At 37.4% G+C, this 26,440-nt stretch overlaps 1 protein-coding gene across 1 annotated transcript in view; it reads right to left on the reverse strand.

Moving 5' to 3' along the window:
• Positions 1-26,440, reverse strand: part of Dcc (DCC netrin 1 receptor) — a 1,060,049-nt gene that overhangs the window by 42,681 nt on the left and 990,928 nt on the right. The window contains exons 23-25 of the mRNA XM_076836991.2: positions 23,579-23,741; positions 15,117-15,343; positions 7,879-7,995 (exon numbers count right to left, since the gene is read on the reverse strand). Of these exons, the coding sequence (XP_076693106.2) occupies positions 7,879-7,995; positions 15,117-15,343; positions 23,579-23,741 (507 nt within the window). The remainder of the gene's footprint in view (positions 1-7,878; positions 7,996-15,116; positions 15,344-23,578; positions 23,742-26,440) is intronic.

Raw genomic sequence — 26,440 nt, forward strand, 5'->3', positions numbered from 1 at the left:
ATCTTAGAGCCTGGAATTATCTTGTCACAGGCGAGTGCCTCTCAATATCCATCTGCACAGAAGCAGACCTTCTAGAACTGAAGTATGTCGGGCCAGCAGAATTTCATTTTTTTTAAAAAATCTACTTTACTTATATAGCTTTATTTCACCTCCAAACAGTTTCTCCAACTTGCTTGTTTGCTCTCTGCAGCCCAGTTACTAAAGTAGATGTTTTAATGGGAAGAAAATTCTTACAGTAAATGTTTTAGAGAATCTACAAACCCATAGCTGTAAGTTGTCTACAAAGCTATCACAAAGCCAAAGTGCCTGACTTCCTTTGCCCCTGTCCCTTTGTTGGATTCTTCAGACTGCCTTCTGCAGACTTCTGATTTTACACTGTTTTTTTTTTTCTCTCTCAAGAATTTCTAGGGAAAGAGGAAAAAATGAGAAAAAAATGAAATTCAAGAGGATTCTGTCCTAAAACCTCTCTTCCATTAAATTATTAGAGTTTTATACAGAGGTGATCTTACAGATGACCCTCATCCCCTACATCCTTACAAACTCCTGTGTCCCTTCTCTGCTCTAGCATCTATAGGAGTGAGAAAAGGCCACACAAATGGTCACAGTCCATTGTATCGTAAAATTCTAGAAATATAATACAATGTGAATCTCTTTCTAGAAACTACTCTCAAACAGAGGAAGCTGCTCACCCAAGGTCACTTGTCTGAGGATAGTGGCCAACTAAGAGTACATGAGGCAGGGTCCAGAAGGCCAGCTCCAGCCTCGCCTCCTTTGGGACAACTCTGAAGGACAGCTTAGCAGAGGCCTCCATTACACCACGTCCATTGAATGTCATCCTCACCCCAATCCCACATGCTCTCCCTCACAGGCCTTGTTCTAGAAGTATTTGCTAATACGTCCCCAGTCTTCTCATCTCTGAGAGTCTGATCACTGGAAAAGCCAGCATATGACCCTTATAACCCTTTAAAAGTTTAGGAAAAAGAAGACTTGATGCTTTGATATTTTGTAATTAGTTTTATTATTGAAAGAAAGAGCATTTCAAATAATACTTTGGACACTATAAAAATAGTCACCCTTCATTACCATTTTATAGGCAGGGGTCACCATGTTATGACTGGGGAGTCAATAGTTTGAGGTGCTGTCCACTGGGACATTTCTCATAAGTATCTGGACACTTAGCTGTGTGGTGTCACACAGGCAGGAAATAGCATATGGGAACAATGATTGTGAGCCATGAAATATAATCTCTGACAAATAAGTAGATTTTTCTCTCCCATGAAAATAAATACATTTTCCTGGTGGGATTTAAAAAACCAAAAAGAAAAAATAGCTTTGGATAGGTTATATTTTATCTGCTAAATAACATTTTATAGAGCATGGTAAGAAATGTCAACGAAGAGGGAGAAATTACTACAATGCACTAATAAAAAAGAAATACAAATAGCTTAAGAAATAATGATTCATAAATGAAACAGCAGACATCTCTCTCTATATGGCTAGAAATCTTAAAAAATGCTATGGTTTTGGTTTACATATGACTCCATATAATAGCTGAGATCTTAGTATATCTAAATGATTGCATGTGGGTCCCTTGGTAAATTTATCTACTATTCTGAATGAATTGATGGCTCTTCCGGGATACATATCTATATTTCTTAAACATTGTATGGTATCTAAGGCCTTGGCAATCAGATTAGATGCAAAGAAACTATTTTATTTATCATAAGTTTAGGAATTTATTTAGAAATAAAATAAAGAGTAAGTATCCTTTCTAATTTTAATAGCATAGCTCATTTTGCTTGTTTCTGAATTTTATGTAAATTGAATCATAGAGTTCTCTTAAATTTCTGCCTGGCTACATAATATTTGTGAAATAATAATTTTTATTAATTATCATAAGTTTAAGAATTTATTTTAGAAAACAATGATGGCTATATGTTGAAGTAATTTTATTTTTTGCAGATGGTTTCTTCAACACACTGCATATAACAAAGAAAAATTCAACATGACAAAATTATTAAAAAATATATTCTATTGTCTCTTCATTTCTTATTAAAGTATAATATGCACATGAAAAATTGGGGATATGTCAAGGGTAGTGCTTAATGATTTTTCCAAAGTGAAATGCCTAGTATTCATCATCCAGAATAAGAAACAGAACATTATCAAAAGTTGCTCCATAGTCTATTCCAGTTATTAATCAAACCCTATCAAGAGTAAGGACGCTTTCTAATTTTAATAACATAGCTCATTTTGCTTGTTTCTGAATTTTATTTAAATTGAGTCATATAGGTCTCTTAAATTTCTGTCTGGCTACATAATAGCTATGAAAGAAAGTCTACTAAACCTTTTAGTATATTCATTTTTATGAATGCATGGTATTCCATTATATTATTAAACTACAATGTATCCATCCAAGTCAACAAAGATATGCTATAGAAAATAGAGCACCTTCTAGAATATGTCTTTTGGTGAAAAGACTATGTATGTGAAGATAGTATATATTTATCCAAGAGTAGAATATATCTCACAATAGATCAGAGCACATACTTAAACATTTTGTAAAACTATATGTTATGGTTTGAATATAAGGTCTCTTCCAAAGGCTCATGAACGAGAAAATATTGATCTATTCAGAGGTGAATGATTAGATTGTGAAAGCTATAACCTAATCAGTGAATTAATCCACTTGATGGATTGATAATTTGAATCCATTAATGGGTGGTAAGCATGTGGCTAGAGGAAGTAGTTCACTGGGGGTGTACCCTTGGGATTATATTATTCCTGGTTCTTGTCCTCAAGCCCTGTCTGTCTTCTGGTTGTCACAAACTGAGAAATTTCCTCCACCTAGAGCTTCTGTCATGATGTTCTGCCGAACTTGGGTCTATCACTTTGGAGTTGACCACCCAGAGATGGAACCTTTGAAATAGTGAGCCAAAATAAACATTTCTTCTTCTAAATTGCTCTTGCCAGTTTTGTTTTGGTCACTCACTGCAATGAAAAGTTAACTAACACATTACATAACAGTTTAAAACCACGTATATTAATTATCTGTTTTCTTTTTCAAAAATAATAACAATAATAAGTAAAATCTACTGCAGGCTATTTTAGGAGCCTCATTCATATAGAGTAAGATGCTGGAAATAAGGGAGGTTTATTATTTCAGGAACAGAAAAACTCAGAGCTCAAGGAGATAATTTGAGGCTGCCCGGCAAGAGGACAGAAAGACACTGGGTTCGGGTTCAGACTCTGAGAACCTTAGTGTTAGTTTGTAAATTGGAGATGCTGCCTGCTTTAAAAAAAAAAAAAATTCTGAAAAAAAGAAAACTCAGTAAAGAAGATAAAAGGGTGTTAATAATATAAGTCTTATATTAGTCTTTATCTCTGAAAAAGCAGTACACCATAGAAGTTTAGAGGCTACTCAGGGTATCCTGTAGCAAGTTGTTTAAGTAGTCCAAGTTTGTGTTTCCCAAGTGTATAATCAGAATGATTTCACCACATGATAATATTATGAAAATTAATTAATAATGAGCAAGTTAATAATTTACCCAGTGATAAGGTGACTTTACCAAGTGACTTTTGATAATCAGAAGTCTTGATACTTGTCTGATTTCATTCCATATCTTTCTATTTTTAAGACATTTATTTTTTCCTGTTTAATGAAAATGATTTTAATTGTTCTCAGTATATCAGAAAATTTTGTTGGAAGATATTCTATCTATAACTTATTTGAAAAGGGCCTTGAAACACTGATATGTTACAAGCACAAGGAAAACATCCTTCAAATACATTTACTCATTCATTCATTCATCTGACAGATACTTAGCAAGCACTGATTTTGTGCTAGGCACTATGCTATACAATATGTGAATATGAAGATGAATTAGATACATTACCTCCCTCTCATGAAATAATTCACAACCCATTAGAGGACAGAAAATTTGGACTTAAATACCTAACATGTAAGGTAGAATTATTATTTTAAAAATGCCATAAAGGCAGTATAAAGCATTGCTATTCAAATATGAAAAGGGAAATCATCATCTCTAGGTGGACTAATCAGAAAAGAATTTGTAAGAGCATCAACATCTGCTCTGGTCTTTAAAAGACATATAAAAACGAGTTAGGTTGAGCTATCCATTGAGTCAGTCCAAAATCTGCAGAGGGAGAAACTAGAGAAGAGCTGTGTATATTTGTAGACTGGCAATGAGTCTTGCTTGGCAAGCACTTGGGGTGGCACAAGGGTCTTGCAATAAGAAACTAGGTGCTAATCTTACATACAGAATACTGCGTAGTCTTTGTTTGTTTTTGTTTCTTCTTGGCATACAATGGGAGCCATCCGAAAAATTTATAGAAGATACTGCCGTGCTTACCTTGTTTTAGGGTGAAATCTGTCAAACAGGATACATAGGATCTGGAAGATGCTAGAGACAGGGAGACTAGGTATGAGGCTATCTTTCTAGTCCAGGGCTGAGATCATAAAGAAGAGGACAAAATATGAGTGGAGCAGGAGGGGAGGCAGGGATTCCAAAGACACTGTGAAAGAAACATGAATGGGCTAAGGGAATCTACTAGAGGAGGCCGTTACATTTGGGAAAGAAAGGCCCCGCAGAGATTTGGAAGCACAGTGAGTTTTGAGAAGTCGGCTGGAGAAGATGGGCACAGGTAGAACTTGGTTACAGAGGAAAGTCGCCTGTGGGGAGAATAGAGTCAGCTAAGTGCAGCAGCCCCTCTCCAGGCAGCGGGAGTTATGAAGGGGAAAGGACAAGGGCTTCCTGGAGTGGCACAGTTGGGAGGATCATTATGGAGAGAAGGACTCTGTCGCCAGGCTTCTGAGTCTGAATTCTGGCCTTACCACTGACCAGAGACGTGGATGAAAGCAAGTCACCTGCCCTCCCAACCTGCAGTTCCCTTATCAGTACATCAGACATAATGAACAGTACCGACTCCATGAACTGAACACTTGGCAGTCAATTCAAGTGCCATGCATGCGTTTGTATTTATTGCCACAAAACTGAGAAAAGACGTGTTGGGGCAGAGGACAGAGGTGACAGACATATGGTAGTTAAAAATCTAACAACTGGATTCATTCCTTCAGTTGAATAAACTGTACTTGTACATAGTATCAAATCCCAGGTGCAGTTCTGGGTATTAAGGATACGAAGTGATCAAAACCAGCAAAATGCTGTTCTACTTTCACAGAGATTATGTTAAAATATGGGAAGCAAATAATAAATAAATAAACATAAAAATGAAAACAGGATGATGCTATGCATTAATAATAATAATAGTAGTAATAATAATAATAATAATAATAATAATAATAGAAGCAGAACAGAGAAGGAAGAGAGTGCCAGAGATGCTCTGGAGTTAGGCAGCATCCAGGGAAGATCTGCTTATGAGGATGGCAGTAAACAGAGACCTGGATGAAGGAGGGAGGAGATCTCAAGGGAAGAGAACATCAATTGCAGAGTCGCTGACTTGGAATGTGTTACACCAGGAACAGAGAGGAGGGGTAACGCCTGTGATGGATTACAGGGGAGCGTCTGGAGGTGAAGCGAGGGACACTACAGTGCACAGACCACATGGGGCCTTTGTAGAACAGGGCAAAATTAGTGTTCTACAGTGATGGGAAGTCACAGAGGAGAAACACGGTCCAGGACACAGCTGCCATTGCCTAGATAACTGATTGTGGGAACTAAACAAATCATCCATGTATTGCCATAGTCTGTCACCTGTCAGAGATGTTAAGGGCTTGGCGAAAGATGGAAAGGGGTGGTCAGATTTGGGGCATATTTTGTAACCAGGATGTATGGGATTTAGTGGAAGATTGGGTTGGGGTGTGTGAGAAAATCAAAATAAAGAAAAATGAAACTAGTGCTTCTGATCAGGGTAAATGGGTGAACAGTGGTACCATTTCTCTTGAAGTGAAGAAAATGGTCTAATGAACAGGTTTGGAGGAAGGCAGAGAAAATTATGGGAAAAGAAGAGTGCTGTAGTAAGCACAGCTCACAAACCCATAGATAGCCATTTGGAGAAGTTGATATCTGATAAGGACCTTGATGAAGATTCTAGAAAGCCATGAGGCTAGTGATACAGTTTGGAATCCATTGGCATTTAGATAGCATTAAGGCCGTCCATCCTAGATGGCATAAACTAAGATACTTGTGTAGGCAGGGGAAGCCTGAGGCCTGAGCCCTGGGTACTCTCTCTGACTCTGAGAGATCAGGAAGAAGAGGGGGAATACATAAAGGATACTGAGAAGCAGGAGCTAAAGGGCTAGAAAGTAAATGGAAGAAATTTAGTATATTGCAAGCCAAGGAAAAAAGGGTTTCAGGGGAAAAGTGTGAACCTCTTCCAAATTTGATTGATAGATTGAGACTTGACTTTCTGATTGGACAATGTGAAGACAGTGATAACCATGGCAACCCTGGTTTCAGTTGGAGAGTGACTGTGCAAATCTGATCCCAACTAATAAAAATATTAGAAAGAGGAGAAAGTGGCCACAGACAACTTTTTAAAATTTTCAGTAAAAGGGCGAAACAAAACTTTAGTTGGAAGGGAGAAGTGGTATCAAATGGGTGTGTTTTAAAACAGGGGTTTGGACAGAATGTTTGCATGCCTTCTGCCCACTGCAGTGGTCAGTGAGGAGGGAAACCAATGAGGCATGCAACGTAAGGGATAATTACACAACAGCCCCTCAGTGGGAAAGAAGGGTCTGCAAGATGGTTCTCAGACAAGATCACAGTCAGGTCAACAAGATTTGATGCAAAGATGAAAATACCATTTTTTTCTGAATGCTTCTCTTCTAGTTAAGAGTGATGAAAAGAGAGAGAGGTTTTGAGTCTGAAATGTCACAATAAATATAAAACATTCATCTTATGAAATGAAACCGCCACGAGATAAATGCACTGGCATTTCCAAATAGATGAGAGGTGACCCTGGACCTGTGGTCACACATGCCCTGAAGAAAGGCTGTGTGTCTTTCTCTAGTGCACAGGGTAAACAGTGGTGGGGCTGCTAATTTAATCAGGGTTGAATACTTTTTCCAGGTGAGTAAGATGGCGAAGGAGGATCAAGGGAGACCAGAGAGAGATAACAAATGACTACAGAGAGTGAGTCGAATTTGGAGGGGAAAATAGTGCACAAGGGAGATGAGTAGGGGGGAAGAAGGCTAATGAATTAAAGGTTCTAGAGGGACTGAAGAATCGCTGGTAACGGGGCAAATAAGTAAAATAAGTATCAGTAAACTAATCGTAAGGTGATGGAAGGATGGTAGAAACTGGCATTTTTGTATTGGTTTGGTGTGACATGCAATTGCTGAACCGAAGTGGGATAGAGCCAATATCATTGCAGGTAACATAAAGGAACTAACAGTCCAGGGTATCAGATGGATTATCTGCATGAACAGGGTAATTATCAAGATTGATCATACAGGTAATTGGATAGAAAGTGATCCCTGGATGCTAATATCATCAGTGAAGTGGGAGCCAGACAGAAACCTTCCATGAGGAGAGGGTGATAAGTGGGTGTCTGATGACATTGAGCCTACAGAGCCAGATTATTTAAGTATGAAAATTGGACCCATTATAAAAAGTAAAAAATAGGGCTATGAAGGTGATCATTAGATTAAGATCAATAATACAAATATACATGTCAGCTCTTTCACATCAATTCATGGTTTTACAATTCCTTAAATATGTAGCCATTTACTTTCTAACAGAAATGATTTGATTATATATATAAATTAGACAATAACACAAAAACAATTATGATTTCTAATTGTAAATGATATGGTTTTAGTCATTCTTTATTATTTCTGTCTAGAAAGTGCAGAGAAATTTTTAATTCTTGCTGAATTTTTAATTCTTTGCTCACCGGGATTGTTGGATTGGGCCTCCATGGGGATCATGAGTTTGGCTCGCGTGGCTCGGCGTGCAGCTAGTGACCTCTCCAGAGTGGACATGGAACTCCCTGCTTCCTCAGTGTCTTGACCTAATAGAAAAGTACTTTTGATAAACGTATATTCTTCAAAAATCATTTATCGCCAGGTATTCCCATGTCTTACTACTCTTACAGGTGTTTCAAATGATAGCATTTACTTTTTCCCAAACAATACACTTGCATTATATAAAAACTGATAAAATTAACACTGCCTTTATCTCCAGAAAGAACTGTTTTATATTTTGAAGCTTATGATCTTTGAATACATATCTATATGTAAAAGAAAGAATGTATATATTAATATACTTGTTTTTCAAAAATGGTATTACTCAATGCATAGTAGTTTGAAATCTGCTCAAAAATAACACATTTTTATCTGTCAATACATAAGTCAGTGACATGATTTTAACTGCTGCATAATATTCCACTCAATTAATTTACTAAAATGCATGCAGCTAATTTAAACTAAAAGACATTAAATCTTAAAAAAATACGAGAAACAAGCTACATTCTTTAAAAATAAAAATGGTCATGGTTAGATACATTTAATAAGATTCCATAAATTGCCATGCTAAGAGTCACTAAAAATAATGAGAAAGATCAATGCAGATTTGAAAAGTTAATAACAATGTCCATTAAAACAAGTTCTGAATAGAATTTTCCATATGTTCTCATTTATGTAATATACATATAAAAGTATATAATGCATACTCACTAAATATATGTGTGCTCACTATATGGAATACATATGTATAAATACACAAATATACAAACCTATATATAAACATATAATATCTGTTCAGGAAAGTCACACAAAAAAATTTTTTAATATTGCTTTTCTTTTTGTGAAAGGGATTAGGAATTTGGGATGAGGAAAAGGGAAACACAGTTTTGTACTTTTGGGTACTATTTTTTCACAACTGTTAAAATCTTCTTTTAAAATCACTTGCAGTTTTATATTAAAATTTTAGTTAATAGAATTTAAAATTAAAAATAATTCTGGGAATACCTTGCATGTAGGTGAGATAATGTTGCCTACCTAAATCTGAATCTGTACACATCCTTCAAAATCTGTACCAATGTCTTTATGACAAATAAAACTATTGCAATTCTACACAGCAAACAAAGAACAACAGAAGAAAAACAGGCTGACTCCCCAAATTCCTCTGAAAAATAAATAATACTTTCCAAAAAAATTACTGATCAAGCTAGTTTCACAGAACTTCGTGGAAAGCTGGATATCTAGGAAAAAATCTGTATAGAAGAGTGAATAGGGAAATTAGGTTCCCAAGACTGGCTTGAAATAAACCACAAGAGAAAGTAGCTCCCGGCACATATGCACAGCATGGCAATACAATTTGGTTGATTTCCTTCCTCACTATCGTGTGAAATTTTTAAAAAATTGTAAATTAAAAAAGTATATATATAAATGTATGTGTGTGTGTGTGTGTGTGTGTGTGTGTGTGTGTGTATGACCAACAGCATTGTTGAGTTCTCTAAAGACCATAAAAATAAATGCTTCTAGGGAGCAATGATGTTTAAATTTTGTCAAACTCAGAGATTACCAATAATGTGAAAATAGCAGGTGATAAAATCCTTCCCTGCTGCCCTCACGCCTGCTGCCTCCCTCTGCTTTAGCCAGAGATGTAGAAGGGGTATTTAGTTTTTTAGGTAGAAAGAAGCAAGAAAAAAAGACTCCCACTGTCTTCACACACATCAGCCCTATCTCCGTCAGGAAAACATAGCCATGCTCACTGTCCTCATTATTTGCTGAATTGAGACTGGGACCTAAGAGGAGAGCCTTGTTAAAAAAGCGTTCTTTTGGCTTTCTAACTGAGAATGATCAGTAATGTTGAAGTAATGCAAGAAAGGCAAGAGAATGATTTCTCTGTGAGCATAATGGGGGTGTGGAAAAGAAAAATGAAATTTATTTTGATTATATGTCATGAGGTTTGTTAATTAAGGGTACCAGTCAAAATTTGTTATATTTGGTCAATTTTAGAATTTGTATATATGTGTGTGTCTCTCTCTGTGTGTATACAGTATACACATACATGTATATTAAGTGTGTATGTATTTTAAAATTGTACTTATGGAAGCAGAGTGTAGCGTGAGGGATAGAATAGAAATGTAGAATAGAGATGGAGGTGGAAGATGTGGGTCAAAGATACACAATTTCAGTTAGATAGGAGGATTAAGTTTTAAAGATCCAACCTACAATATACAAAGTATAATTAATAATGTATTACATTTTTAAGACCTCTCAGAGAATGGATTTTTAATATTCCGCCACAAATGGTAAATGTGTCAAATAATAAGTATGCTAATTAGCTCAATCTGACTATTCCATAAAATGCTCATATTTGGAAACATGTTTTATACCACACACACACACATACATACACATCTATATACATATATTATTTTTTAAAAAGAGAGAGTATATTCCAACTGTAAAAATACCAAAAACATTCCCTAGGAGGCCAGATAATTTAAAAGAGTGTGGGTTTTAAAGTGGAAACATCATGAAAGCATTAATTCTGAGGAAAAACTGAAAAAAAAAATCTTTTCCTATAGAAAATTTAGTATCCACAAGTCAAGGAAAGAAGAAAGAAGAGTGCGTGGATGAAAAAAAAATCAGGACTGAAAATTTTAAAAATTTTGGAAATGATAAAATTAAATCTACAGATTCAAGAAATCCATTAAACTTTAAACAGGATAAAACCAAAGAAATTGCATGCCACATACATCACAACCTCCTGAAAATGAAGGACAACATCAAAGTCTTCAAAGTTGTGGGAGGGGAACAACTCATGTGCAGTGGGTTTCTCACAGGGAGTCACCGAGGTTGGAGGCTGGAGTGACTCAATTTTCAAGTATTGAAGGAGAACAGTCCAACTGTTAACTGTCAAATAAGAGCTGGACAGACAATATCCAGCCAAAACATACTGCAAAGGAAGACTGAAGGTGAGCCAGGCACGGTGGCACACACCTGTAATCCCAGCAGCTCGGGAGGCTGAGGCAGGAGGATCTCAAATTCAAAGCCAGCCTTAGCCAAGAGCAAGGTTCGAAGCAACTCAGTGAGACCCTGTCTCTAAGAAAAATACAAAATAGGGCTGGGGATGTGGTTCAGTGGTTAAGTGCCCCTGAGGTCAATCCCCGTTACCAAAACAAACAAACAAAAAAGATTGAAGGTGAAATCAAGTCAAGAACACTATCAGAATGGTTCTCCAAAAATGAAAAGCAGTTCTAGAACTATGATACTGCTGACAGAGTTTTCTAATAAGTCATTTGATATGGGTTTCTGTGGGTGTCTCCAACTTTGCAGTTACCTTTTAATTCTAGAAATGGATTATTATTGGTATTAAAAGAACTTATTGAGAATTTGAATAAAATTGTTTTTCCATTATTATTTTTGATGCATACATTTTTTGGTAGTGTGTTAGCTTTCCATGACTTGAACTTGAGAGAATCAACTTATAAAGAGAGAAGGTTTAATTTGGCTCATAGTTATGGAGGTTTCAGTGCATGACTAATTGGCCCTGTGGCTTTGGGTCTGAGGCAGCACATGAAGGTGGATGCACATGGTAGAGCAAAGCTTCTAGCCTCATGGCTGGGAAACAAAAGGTGAAGAGCAGTTCGGGTTCCAAAAAGCTGCTTCTAGGGCCTACATCCAATGACCTAAAGACCTCCCAGTAGGTTGGTCCCCCATCCTACGGACTCCACCACCTTTCAAGAGCACCATGGACTAGGGTTGGAGCCTTTATCACATGGTCGTCTGGGGAACACTTGTTCACACTGAGGCAGGAAGTAACTGCTTTGATTTCTTTCTGATCTGTCTCTTAAAGACACCCCCTGAAGTTATTTGCCATTGGTCCAAACAGGTTTGGGAAATTTAAATAAAACTTATGTACCTGTAAACATGTACATAAGTTAAAATAACAAAAGGTCAATCAAATTGGCTACAAGGTGTTGTGCAGTCTTTTAAAAGGTGTGATTCACTAAATTGAACACCATTTATTTTTAAAGTTGAATACCACTGAATGCCATGATGTTGAAATTTACTTGTTTGTGTTTCAGAAGTGAAAGTGAGACACCAATCCTGTGGGTTTTTTTTTAATACAAGAATTCATTTCAAGATTTTATAAGACATAAAGATGAAATCTTGCCATTCTCTGTTTTAAAATTTTAAGTGAAGAAAAGAATTTTAAAATCCAGTATACATATAATAGAGATATTATAAAGAGATGACTTTTATCATCTAATTTTGTACTTATTTTGGTCAGATACTTTATTCTGGTGGTTAAGGGATAAGAGAGGTTTTAAGTGGTTTGGAGACTAGAAGCCGAGAGGAAGGAGGGAATGCTTAACAGCAAAAAGTAACTAACCTGATTTAAAAAATTAACTCAGCTATTGCTCAATTTAATTATCTTTTCCATGGCTAAGGTATAAATATTGTAAATTAATTTCTGGTTTATCCAGGGAGCTAATTTCATGGGCAGAAAACAGGATAAGTCCTTCTATACAAGTGTTGAATAAATGAATTGAAATTGGATCACTGAAGAATAGATTTAGAGTCAGAAGGATTTTTGGTTAATAGACTGGTTAATAATAACTCTGAAATCCCGTGCATGTTAGTTAACTCTCTTAACTTCAGTTTGCTTCATTTATTTTATGAGGAAAATGATAACACCAATTTCAGAGTATTTTCTGAGGATTACATAAGAGAGTTTATGAAAACAGCAATCACAGAAAATAACATAATCTCTTCTCACATAGTTACTGCCTACTCAGAAAGCCTACCACTAAGCATAAGGCTTCTTAGTAGCACTCTACATTGATGTTTGTTTTGTTTTGTGGACCGGAAGAACACAGAGGACCTTTAATGTAATGCAAATATAACTTGTGAGATTTTGAGGGCTACTTTCCCTTTTATTACAAAGCAGGCAATCAGGTCCTCAGACTGGGGATAAATAGGCACAAGTATCTTCTCGTTCTCAAGAAAACAGCTATTCATTTGGGTTAAACCTGTCTCAGGACTTCTTAAGGGACATCTCAACCAGTGTGAACGTCCCTGAATGTCATCACTGTATATAAAAGGTAAAGGGAAAAAGCAAGAAGGAGGTGCCAGAGAGGTCACCGGAAAAACTCCAAGAGTAAAGGGGCAGAGCTGTCCCTTCCAACAGGAGGCAGAGGTGCTCTCCCATCCCCCTCCCTGGAGTCCAGTCAAGAGTAAAGTTGAAACATGAATCACCTGCAAAGTGCAGAGGTTTCTGCAGAAGACATTTTTTTCTTGTTTATTTGCCAGGTGGAAGCCTATTTGGGCACCAGGCTTATTGCTCTGCCCTGCCTATCCGACAGAGAGCTGTGGTGGAGAACGAGGACTGGTCTTGCACCACTGGGCATTGCAAGGACATAGGGGCTTCCTGAGGGTCAGGTGAACATTGGAAGGTGGGTCCTGCTTGAGTCTTCTTATTGGAACTCACTTAAGGACAATGACTCAGCAGAGGCCCCATGAGGTTGATGGGGAGAGCTGTGCCTGGTAAGAGGGTGTTCAGTCCTTACCTGGAATCTCACATCATGGAACTGGACATGGAGGAGTTATACAGTATCACATTAATAATTCATACTATGCTTATAAGGGACCCAGAATTTGGATCCCACAAGAGGCTAAGCCATGTGTCCAAAAAAACAGTAAAGAACTTCAGAGTCCTTTTGTCCTTCCCTTTCCCCTCTCCATGATATCCATCCCTCTTGGGTCATATGCCTAGAAAGTGTGAGGAGGTGGCAGGAAAGATGCAAAGGTGTTTCTGAAATAGCCTGTTCCCTCTTTTCTGCCCCACTTCATATCACTCCAAGGTGCTAGGGGATTTAAAAAGTAAACAGTAATCCCTGGTCCCCAGAGCCAAAAGTCTAGCCAGCCACTAGGAAGAATAATCTCTAAGTTAAATTTTAGACTGAAGTTTTCAAAAGGACTTGTCTGCCCTTTAATAACTGAAAGTGACAAAAACAAACAAACAACAACAACAACAACAATAACAACAAAACCTAAGGATCCTGCATGAGATGTCATGTAAGGGCTAGAAAAGGAATATTAAACTATCCATGGTTGAAAACCAGGCATCGAAGGCCTTGTTTTCTGTTTGTTTGTTTGTTTGCTGCTAGGGATCAAACTCAGGGTAACTTAACCACTGAGCCACATGCCCAGCCCTTTTCATATTTTATTTTTGAGACAGGACATAAGTTGCTTAGGGCCTTGATGAGTTTCTGAGGCTGGCTTTGAACTTGTGATCCTCCTACCTCAGTCTCCCAAGCCACTGAGATCATAGGTGTGTGTAGTCTGAAGTCCTTGTTTATGCAATTTCGAGCTAACAAAGTCCAGTAAACCAATTATGCATTCAAATAACTAAAAAACAGCAGCTGTGTTTAAAAACAGCAGCTACTCATTCTATAATCACATTAGTGGATGCAGGAACTTTTTGGTTTCATATTTGATTATTCTATTTCCATAAACACTTAGATAATATGAGGACCCACAGGAAGCAAAACAAGTACTTTATAGAGTTCTTCATGATCATGGACACCAACAATTTGTTCTGTACCAACTCATTGTAAAACAAGCATTTTTGTTCAGATCCCCTTGTAGGTGATAATAGCTTTCAAGCAGAATCTTACCAAACTAGGCTATGTCATGTGATTGTCCGGAGATGATGGTTGATCTCCATGGTAACTAAGGCCAAAATAACAGAACATTTTATGTTTTTATGGGTCCCTAATCTGATTATCCAAAATGAAGGAATTGACAACAGATTTAGAATCAACTTTTAATCATCTGTAGAGACTGGGAACCGAAAAATGTACACATAGCTTCAAACTTCATTGCCTTGAAATAACTTTTGCTCAAGATTTAAGAAAACTCCATTATTTAGGCTTCTCATTTCAATATTTTCCAACTGTATTATTTCTAAGTTAGAAATGTCAAGAGTTTTTAAAATGATAGAAGTCAGGATGTGATGGTTCATTAACCAAATTTCTATCACGCTATTTCAATTATTGATAAATGACCTATAATGACATGCAAATGAGTTGGGGATATCTCCTCAAAAGAAGTGGAAAATCCCTTGCGGGTTCAGAATGGTTTGTTTTCCCTGCCCCAGGCAGCAGGTGGTTACCTGAATGAGAGGTGCTCTTGCTCCCCAGCTGGGTTTCTGACTGGCTGTGGCTGACTGGTGTGAGGTCTTGGCAGCTTTGGATGGGGGAGTCCCTTCCTGCAGGGTCAGTTCCTGATGGCTTCTCAATATTTTTCATCTCCATTTCTTCATGATGGATCCAAAGGTCAGGGGGTCGGAGGTCCTTCTGACTCCCCTTTCTTTTGCCCGCACTGTGGGTGGCCCGCTTCCTATGGAGCAAAGTGAGAAGAAAGTCTGATGTGAGTGCCTCTGTTCCGTGGCACTTCCTGTCTGTCTTTGGTCAATTCCAGCTGGAAGCAGGAAACAAAAGCACTCCCAGGAGGAACCCTGTGAAGCCCCAGAATTTGGCAGACTTATTTTGGCTGCCTTTCCTTTTCTCCCCTGAGCTTCACTACATTAGAGGAGATGTGGTGCTGAATCCCCAGGGCCTTGGCCACCTGCCAGAAATCTCCTTACTGCAGCTTCACTGGCTGCAGATTCATGCACAAGGTGACAATGGGTTAGATGGAGCCATATGCCAATCTTTGGAGCTAGGCATAAGGTACCTGACTGCAACATCTGTTCAGGAGATAAATGAAGGGGTTGCTTTGAAAGGGCAGATAGAAATAAAAAGGCCAGAATTTGTGCCAACAGCTAAGATTGGGGCTTAAAAGAAAGTCTGTACCTCAGCTGTATAATTGAACGTGCAATTGGGAGGCTTGCTGTTTGAAAACAAAAGGCCACATGAGGACATTCTTAGGCGAATAAAACATTTTTGCCTTGGAGTCACCAAGTGTCTGGATTCAAACACAATGAGGCTCGTCCTCTGAAAACAGAAGTGAAAGATCCATCTTTTGAAAATGTGCTTCAAATGTCTCCTATTCGCCTAAACAAGGATTTAGCAGCCCCAATTTATTTTATTTTTTTTTTTAGCAATAATTTCACCTGGGGGCTAGTGAGGTTTAAGTGTTCCCTGCATGCTAAGTAAAGTAGCATGATGCTCATACTAGCCATTCTCTTCAGCAGGGGATCAGAAAACTATGCCTTTGTGGGCCAAATCTGCACACAGCCTGTTTTTGCAAATAAAGTTTTATTGGTATATGGTCATGCTCATAATTTTTGCATTGCAGTAGAGGAACTGAATAGTTGTGCAGAAGACCATATGACTTGAAAATCCTCACTATTTTTTTTTATTATTTGGCGCCTTTCAGAAATAGATTTTTGACCCCTGCTGTAAAATTTTATAATTTTTAAATCTCTATCTGTAACTTCTATTTCTTACAAAATCATAATGCCTTTTATACAAAGAATGTGAACAAACTGTTCTAGCATTGACAGAGCAGAGAAGCATCTCTTTCCTGCTTTCCTCATTTGTAATGAAGAATTTATTGTGGCAACTGCTTTCCATGATGATAAGTGGCTCAAACAAGGTACTGGTAGAAACACTGCAACCTATGTAAAGCCAGTGGGGATGACTTTGCCTTCCTAACTGTTAAATAAGAAGCTTTGCAAATGTTTGGCAATTAATAAACTTTTGGTGTTGTGATTTATTCAATTTTCTCCTGCTTTCTTAAAGCCTGTTGGTGAGGAGAGGAGACAAAGAACTCCAGACTTAATATCTGTTTTGTAGTTTAGTAGAGAAATAATATGGCTCTCTGTTCTAATATTTTCCCAACAACTACCTACATTGTGCTGGGATTCTGCCAGCAGCTCCTCACTGTCTCTAAACCAAGATCTTAATAACTCTTAGACCATTTACCTGTGTCTTAGATAATAACCTCCTGGTAACCGCCCCTCCCTGAATTTATTTCTTAATACTTCACCTGTCCCCATCATCTGACAGGCAACTCACACATAGCTATTTATATCACCTACCCTGGTGACATCGTAAAAGAATTTAATTTCATGCTCCAACTTGGAGGTTTTACCCTGTCATCTCTTTCTCCACCAGACTGAAATTCTGAAAAAACTTTAGCATTTAGCTACTTGTTCTATAGAGATGTACCAGTTCCAATATTCAGGACAACATAGACTCTTTATGATAACTCATTATTTAAATAGCCTGTGGGGAAACACAGTCAAAAAATTGGTACCAAGTAATAAATTCTGAAGTCTGGTTATCTATGCTTACATATATGCTGACTAGTTCATTTATTCGTTAGTGCCCATGACCCAGTGTTGAGTTTCTCCTGGCTTCTTCTATTTTTTTTTTTTTTTTTTTTTTTTTAAGTTCCAAAGCTTGGCTGAGGCAGAACCATTTTGCAGGTTGTGAGTCATAAACTCATCTGGGAAAAAGTGGTCCTTCCTGATGAAATGCATAAATATTTTTCTGATGGACTTTAATCGAATCAAGGCTCTTCTGAGAAGCCACTCAACTACCTAGCTGACATTAAAGAATCTAAAGATCTCCAGACAGACTTTATTTCTTTTTTGTATACATTCTATCAAAGACCAGGAACCACTTTTGTTTTCTATAATCTCTCTTTTCAAGAGGGAAATCTATGGACTTGGAGAGGCCTCCCCTCCTACCCTCATTGCAGCAGGTGTGCAATAAAACTAACAAGTGCTCATGACCAAAAGGCCTGAAAGTTGTCTTAAAATTTACAGGAACAGCTGTCACTCTGGCCTTCTACCCATCTGTTGTTTTTTGTTTTGTTTTGTTTTTAACATAACAGGCTCACTACAGCCCATAGCTCCTCTATTTCACCACTGGAAAAGTGTGTGTGCAGATGATCCCCCTGCAGGGCTCCCCACACTGTGGCCCCTGGACCAGGGGCATCAGCGCCAACTGGAACTGGTCAGGGATGCACATTCTCTGGTTCCTCCTCAGAACAGCTGAATCAGAAACACAAGGGAGGGCAGCAACCTATTCTAACAGCCCTCCCAGGGCAAATGTGATTCACCTAAAGTTTGAAAAGAGCTGTCTAGGGAATTATTTGGTTTTCTTGGTTTTTATTTCAAAGCTAACATTTCCATAAGACCAAAAAAAAAAAAAAAAAATTCTACGTTGAATACCTCCTTATAATAACAAACATACTATTTCCCACAAGCACCAGTATTCTCATTTTTTCTTCCAAAAACAGCTTTAAAATGGAAGCATATCTTTCTACTTCATATATTCTTGAACAAAAGCAAAGCAAAGACTTCTCCAAAGCACTCTGCTTTCCCCTCCTTACCCCACGCCGATGCTTTTGCAGTGTGATGGCTTTCTGTTTATGCTTTTGTTTGTCTGTTTGTTTAACTAACGTCCAGCATGTGTTTGCAATCTGATTTTCTTAAAAACGACTCATTCTTTAAGGCTTGCTTCCAGCTTCTCTTCTTCAGGGAGTCTTCCTAACCATCCAGAAGACTTCCTACCAGTTCATTTCCCTGGTCTCTCTATGCCACTCACGGCATTGAGTGCCAGGTGTCTTATTGAGCCGTTCCCACTTCCTCAGTGAAATAATTCAATTCCTCTAGAAGCATGGGGGCAAACTGTTTCCTTCATTTCTTCAATTGTTTTACAAGATTTATTCATTTATTTATTTGGCTACCATTTATGGACTATCAATTGTATGTCAAGAAATGTACTAAGTCCTACAAAGATGGCACAGCATTGAGAGCTTAGCTAAATGATTGGAAAGTGGCATGATTCCTGGGAATTTCTGCATTTTTGAAGTAAGAAGCAAGGGACACGGCAGGAAGCAAGGCTAAAAATGTAGAGGGGACCAAACCATAGAGGTCTTGTTTATAAATTAATCAGATTTATGACTTTGTATGATGCTGATCAGAGGCGAAGCATGAAATGGTTTCTTGAATAAAAAAGAACTTTTTGTTATTCATGTTTTGAAAGCTGGTTCTTGACTGGTCCCTTTGTTGCATACTTTGCACAGGACCTATCCTCCAAGAAGAATTTCTTTCCTTTTCACTTTTGATCAGTACATTAAGGGTGTGAATGAGCTGGAAGCAACATTGGTCTAGTGTCCATTTTATTCCGATTGAAGTTCTAAAACAGTACTATCACCTCGTAGATTGTCTGGCCACTTTGTAATGAATCAGTATGTTCTCACACTGCGCTTAGGCATCTCCTGTGAGTTGTTGACAGTTCCCCAGGAAGTCTGAAGTGGTCAAGGATGTGCCTGAGAGCTAATGGAGACGGAGACCGGAAGACAGGTGCTTAGGGGAGGCTTCAGGAGGGAAGGAGGTCTGAACTGAGAGTGAAGAAATGGTTAGGAGCTACCCAGAGAAAGATGTAGTGGAAGGATAAATATGTCCTCTTCTTCCTCCGCCTTCCATAGTGATTGTTTATATATTCTACTAACAGCTACTAAAAATAAAATAAAAAGCCTTATATTAGATACTCAGGGCATATTTTTGATACTCAAAATATCTCTAGATTTTCTGAAATGAAATTTGGATGCATTAAAGACCTGTGTAGTTGCCAGTTAAAAATCCCCGTGAGGGGAATACTGAAAAAAAAAATTAAAATATTAAAAAATTGAAAATCAGTGACAATAATCTATAGGTGTTAAAATATGGTATTTTTCATGTGAGAATTTAAACATTTGATCTTCATTATTCAAAATGTCAAGATTTGAATGTGTTCTAATCTTTAAAACTTGTGCATGTGTCAAATCAAATAGATGGCTCACCTAACTAGTGATTCTAATCAGGAAAACTTGTTTTTATTTACATATTTAAATTAAATGTATTCAGGCAAGATTGTTAATGGTCTATCCAGATAACTGCCTTAGAAATGTAATAACTATGTGTTCTGGATTCTACAATATGCTCAAATGTCAAATATTTTGTCTTTAGTGTCTATATACAGATTTTAATTTGACAAAGCAAGTGATCTATATGTTCGCCAGGAAAATGTTATTACCTTATTAAAAAGCACAGAGAAAGCTCACCTTAAGCTTTCATACAGCATAATTCTTCTGTATTATTATCTTTTGTCATTTCACTAATTGAAAATGTATAGGAAATATCTTCAAAGTATTAAAAAAAACCCTACTAATTAATAACTAAGTAAAAAGATAAGAAAATGAAATGGTTTTTATTTCATATGACTTTTTAAAGACAAATGCTACCAAGTGTTTCTATAATTTATCAGTATTCCATGGGACTTTTTTGTGTTTTAAAAGGTAGAAGGGATGATGATAAGTATTTAGTCCTAATAACTCATTATAGTTTTTTTTTTTGGAGGCAAAATAATTTCTTAATCACATGGTGCAAAAGTATGATCATCATCCATTTGGTTTTTCATTGCAGGTATTTCTATGGGGAGCGAAATCAACACTGGAAAATATATCAGCTCTGATTTTTCCTGGCATAACATTTTATTTGAAGGAACTGATACCTAGGGATTAAAGAACCCCACAGGTGACACAATTAGTTTACTTTAAAAATAGTAGAACCAGAACTGGAACTTGGGCTCTAACTTCTGTTAGCTGTTTTATATGGTAAAAATGAAATCTTGTCCACTAGACTGAATTAAGCAGTTAACTAATGTTGTTATTAAGTATGTGTATCAATAAAAATCGTGATAAATCATAGAACAAAATGCATGTGGACTATCTTTAAGAGGGTATTACTAATAACACAGAAAATGCTTCAACCCAGTTGGCTATAACTCAAGTCCCTCAATAAAACACAAAGAAACATTCGCATTCCCCAGCAGTCTCAGACAAAAAGACATATATTAAAGAAGCCCTGAACGAGTTTTGTACTTCACCTTATTAATTACATTAAAGTCCCATTTTCTGAGAGCTCTGCAGAGAACCTTATTTCTGTTTCAGATTGGAATTGATTTTGCTTTCATCTGCATTACTCATGGTGGTGTAAAGGCCTCGATTGTGGTTGTGTGTGTATAAGTGTGTGTGTGGGGGGGGTGGGAGGGTGCTCCTCGTGCAAAGAAAAACTCAATTAAAACTCAGAAACAACTTCAGGACACATTTCCTTTTTCTCTTTCTGCTAAGAGATGCAAACAATGAGAGCAAGGTGAAGGCCAAAGGATCTTCTGCTCAAGAAATATGAAATAAAGTGGGGAAAAAAACCAAGTACATATTAAGAGACTCTGGGGACAGATGAGAAAAAACAAGGGAGCTGTAAATTCACTATTTTGGTCCTTAGTCATTTATGGAAACCATTGACTCCTCTTTCATTCATTTCCTAATTTTATAAGTAAGTTATACTCAGGGCTCAGCAACTGCTCTTTCCAAATAAAATCTTCAAGCTTTTTTCTTTTCTTCTTTTTTTTTTTTCTGGAAGGGCTTAGTGTGGGATTTAAGATGATTTATTATTTTTTTTAACATGGTGTCAAATTTCACTTTTGCACATTGGGAAGATGGGTATTTTCTCTATAGAGAAACAAAACAAGCTCAGGAATCTAGTTTGTCAGTCAATGTAACTGTCAAACTTTCTTGTCACAGTAATGACAGTAGGGGAGAAAAATGAAAAAAAAAAAAAAAATTGGAACCCAAACCCATGACAGATGATTTGGTGAGGCTCAGTTAGCTTAGTGAAGGAAGGCACCAGGGTTGCAAAAATGATTCAAAAATAGGCCGAGTGTGGTTCTGCTGTTTCGTTACCTCTTCCCCTTGTGCAAATCCTTTCAGATCTGCTTCAGAGACCTGATGCCTTGATGGCCCCCCTTCCAGTGTCACATAGCCCCTTTGCTGGAACACTGGATGGAGACATCATGCCATCTCGTAGCGCTATGGTTTGAGTGAGGTTGTCCCCATCCAAAGCTCACATTGAGAGCTGCTCCCCTGTGTTACAGTGTTGAAGGGTGTTGGATCCTCTAAGAGGGGTTAATGCTTGTATTACAGGAAAGGATTCTTGCTCTTCTGGGACTCGGTTCATTATGGTAAGAAGGGGTTGTTGGAGAGGGTAGCTATCTCTCATGTCTTGCTTCCTTTCTTTGCCCGTGACCTCTCTCCCACATAGGCCCTCTTGCTCCTCCATTTTTCCCACCATGCATAAAGCAGCAGATGGCTCTTACTAAAAAAGTGAACAAATGCCAATGTTATGCTCTTGGACTTCTACAATTGTGTGCCCAGAATAAATCACTATTTTCTAATAAATTATCCAGCCTCCGGAACTTTGTTATAGCAACAGAAAACAGATTAAGACACTATAGCAACAGAAAACAGATTAAGACACTAATTATTTGTTTTCTTCCTAAGCCTTATTGAGTGCCCAGCACTCTGGGAGTGATTGTGTCTTCCCAGGAGGCTTACAATGAAACTGGCCTTTTTAAAGCTCATTCTATTCATCAGACTTCTTATTGGGGCAGAATGAACCACAATACCAGCTACTACCTGCTTCAAAACAGTCCAATTTCATAAATGCAGCTGGATACACAATTTGTCCTGCCAGAGAAATGAATTAAATACCAAGACTGCCTCTATAACTCTTAGTCATTTTCTTTAGTAGGTACACACTCTCCGATTCTGTTTCTAAACACCTCACTTCAGAGTGATGGCGATAAACTAGAGATCAACAAACAGAGTTTTAGGATTTGTAAAAGAAAGCCTGCGCTATTAGCAAGTGAAGAGAGAAAATGACTTGCTGGAGAATCCTCCTCTAGAAATGAGCATAGTATGTAGTTGTCAAACCGTTCACCTATATGCCCAGCCTCAGGCTTTCAGAGCCAGCACCATGCCTGAGACCCCCAAAATAGAAAGTCAGCCAGGGAGTAGAGCTGAAAAATACATGGCAGACTAGATTTGGCAAGGACTAGAGAGCCCAAGAGGCAGACAATGGCTAGGAGATGATGGTTGAATTTCCCAGCTGGCTGACACAGGCAAATACACTGGTTATGCACATGGCTGGGAGGGGATGAGCTGCATCAAAACCATGTTTTCACTCTAAACTTTATGTTGTGATGCAAAATTTTCGCATGGACTAGAACCTAGAGCTATATAATATGAAGGCATTTTTAAAATCTTCAATACTTTTAATTTCTGACAATTAACCATCACAAGAAAATAGGAGCCTTTTGGAATTCTCTGAAATCTCTCTCCTGTTCTTTACTACTGCCTCTGAGCTAAGCACCCCGTATGATTGTAAAGGCACCGAACTTGATATTCTATATTTAGTCATCCACTCAACTAGCGTTGATTAACTGCCTACAGGCCTCCCTGCCAAAAGGGATAAATAAGTACTTACAGAGAACAGTGCCTTCAATTGTCTACACGCGCTCGGTGTGAAAGCCAGAAGCAGGGACATGGTAGAATTCATTCACTGAGTATTACTTAAAGAATACCTGCCTTCCCTTGAAAAGAAGAATGTGGACTGAGAAGTATAAGCTGGCAGAAATGCAAGTGGGTCTCCAGGGTTGCTGTTGTTACATCTGCAAGTCTAGACCCTACTCATTCATACTCCTGGAATGGACGGAGGCACGGTTTGCCAAGGTCAGTTATGAAAGAACTCAGGAAGATGGTGATTTCTCTCCTCTTTGGGAGTCAACTGTTACTTACTTCCTCTGCTGGGCCGAAGAGCGCCGGGTGCAGATCACTGCCACAGTCACCACTACCAGCACTGTGATGATGCCCACAGTGACCACGATGACCACAAGCAGGTTGCTGTTCTTCTGGGGGGTGGCGCTGCCATGCGGTGGGTGCATCTGCCCAATGGGTGGCTCTGGGAAAAGATGAGCACATGGAGTTCAGGTCTAGGAAGATGTGACTGCCAGTGTTTATCAAGCTCTGTCGGGTGGAGGGAATGTGAAGAGCTCCTATTGTTCTGAGAATGAGCAATGAAAAGTGAGAGGGGAAGACTTAAAACTTTCCACCCAAGATAAATGACCAAAGTGAGTCCACACAGAAACTTTTACAAGAATCTTAATAGCAGCATTACTCAGAAGAGTCAAGGTGAACATAAACTAAATATCTATCTACTGAATGTGGTATATCCATGTGATGGAGCATTACCCAGCCATAAAAAAGAATGAAGTACTGACACATGCTGTAATGTGGATGAACCACAGAAATATTATGCTAAGTGAAAGAAGACAGAAAAAGAAGGCCACATACTGGACAATAACACCTAAAAATATATCTAAAATAGGTAAATCTATAGAGACAGAGAGTATCTTGGTGGAGGTAAAAGATCAATGGAGAAGGACTACTCATAGGTATAGGTTTCCCTTTGGGGTGATGAAAATGTTCTGGAATTAGATTGTTAGATATTGGCAATGGTAGCATAACCTTATGCCTGCACTAAAAATAACTCCTTTGAACTCTTTGAAAGGGTGAATCTATGGTACATGAGTTCCATCTCAATAAAAATTAAGCTCATATTAAGAACAAAGAGAAAGGAGAAGAAAGACGCTATTTGTACTACAAAAATTTCAAAATGATAAGAACCAGAGTCTATAATTTATTATAAAAGATTGTTAATATTATGCCATAAAAGAATATATTTTTATACCAATCACTTATAATTTATTCTATTTATTAATACATTATCCAGAAAGCATACTGAGTTTTCAACTTGTCAAGAGTGCATGAATCCCACTCAAAAGCCACCATTGGGTTCAAAAAGTGGCATAGACTCTTGATATAAATGTGCTCGTGTGTTGCATTAGTATTTCACTGTAGGAAATATTTAGGCAGAAAATAATAGAATAATGTGGCATTTTTGATAAGTTGCTTACCTCAGTAAGATGGCTAATGATTCTTTAAATCACAAAAATACTCACTCAGTGGTCAATTAAAAATATTCTAGGTAATGTTTATCATTAAAAGTTATAAATTTAAAAAATGTTGATATTAACTTACAATTGTACTTGTAAATTAATTTATAATATACCAAAATGCAATGTATTTGAATGTTTTCTTAGAGTTTGGTTTAAATTTTTCTCTAACAACCTAGGTTAGCTTTCTATACCCTCTGGGAAAAATATTTAGTCATTTTGAACCTTAGTGCCCTCCTCTGTAAAATAGGAATAATAATAGATGTTGTGTATACTTACTGTCAGAATTAGAGAAAATCCATGTAAAGTAACTGTCACAATGTCTTAGTAAGTTCTCGCAATATCATTATTCAACATTAAATAAAAAGCTTGCCTAAATCTACCATAGCATTTGGGATACTTCTGCTGTGAACTTCCAAACAATAGATTTTTTAGGAATAATCTTCAATATAGGATTCAAGGATGCCAACTTTCACCATTCCATTCAACACAGTCCTTGAAACTCTAGCCAAAGTAATCAGGGAAGAAAAGAAAATTAAAGGAACACAAATAGGAAAAGAAGAGCTAAAATTATCTGATGGCTGACAACATGATCTTATATTTACAAGATCCAAAACAGTCCACCAGAAAACTTCTAGAGCTTATAAATGAATTCAGCAAAGTAGTAGGATACAAGTTCAATACTCATAAATCAATTGTTTTCCTATTCCAATAATAAATTGGCTGAAAATAAATTAGAAAAACTATCCTATTTATAATAGCTTCAAAAAAAAAAAAAAAACACAACACTTTGGGAATCCATCTAACAAAAGAAGTGCAGGATCTCCACAATGAAAACTATAGAACACTAAAGCAAATAATTTAAGAAAACCTTAGGTGATGGAAAGACCTTCAATGTTCTTGGATAGACAAAATTAATATTGTCAAAATGGCCATAATACCAAAAGCACTATATAGATTTAGTGTAATTCCTATTAAAATTCCAATGGCATTTTTCATAGAAATAGGAAAAGTAGTTATTAAATTCATTTGGAAAAATAAGAGACCCAGAATAGCCAAAGCAATCCTTAGCAAGAAAGGGAAAGCAGGAAGCATCACAATACCAGAATTCATATTATACTAAAATCTACTGTAACAAAAATAGCATAGTACTGGCACAAAATTAGACATGAAGACCAGTGGAAAAGAATAAAAAACACAGAGACAAATCCTCACAAATACAGTTATCTCATACAAGATGAAGGCACCATAAACATACATTGGTGAAAAGATAGTCTTTTTAACAAATGGTGCTTGGAAACTTTGAAGTCCACCTGTAGTAGAATGGAATTTAACCACTATTCTCACCTTGCACAAAAGCCACCTTGAAGTGGATCAAAGACCTAGGAATAGACCAGAAACCCTGAATTTTGAGAAGAAAATGTAGAACCAACACTCCAACCTGTTGGCTCAGGAACTGAGTTCCTTAAAAAGACTCTTAGAGCTTAAAAAGTAAAGCCAATGATCAGTAAGTGGGATGGCATCAAATTAATAAGCTTCTTCACCACACAAGAAACAATCATGAGTATGAATAATGAGTCAACAGAGTGGGAGAAAATCTTTGCCACCTGCTCCTCAGATAGAACATTAATATACAGGATATACA

Source organism: Callospermophilus lateralis, chromosome 17, assembly GCF_048772815.1.
Source record: "Callospermophilus lateralis isolate mCalLat2 chromosome 17, mCalLat2.hap1, whole genome shotgun sequence".
Classification (NCBI taxonomy): domain Eukaryota; kingdom Metazoa; phylum Chordata; class Mammalia; order Rodentia; family Sciuridae; genus Callospermophilus; species Callospermophilus lateralis.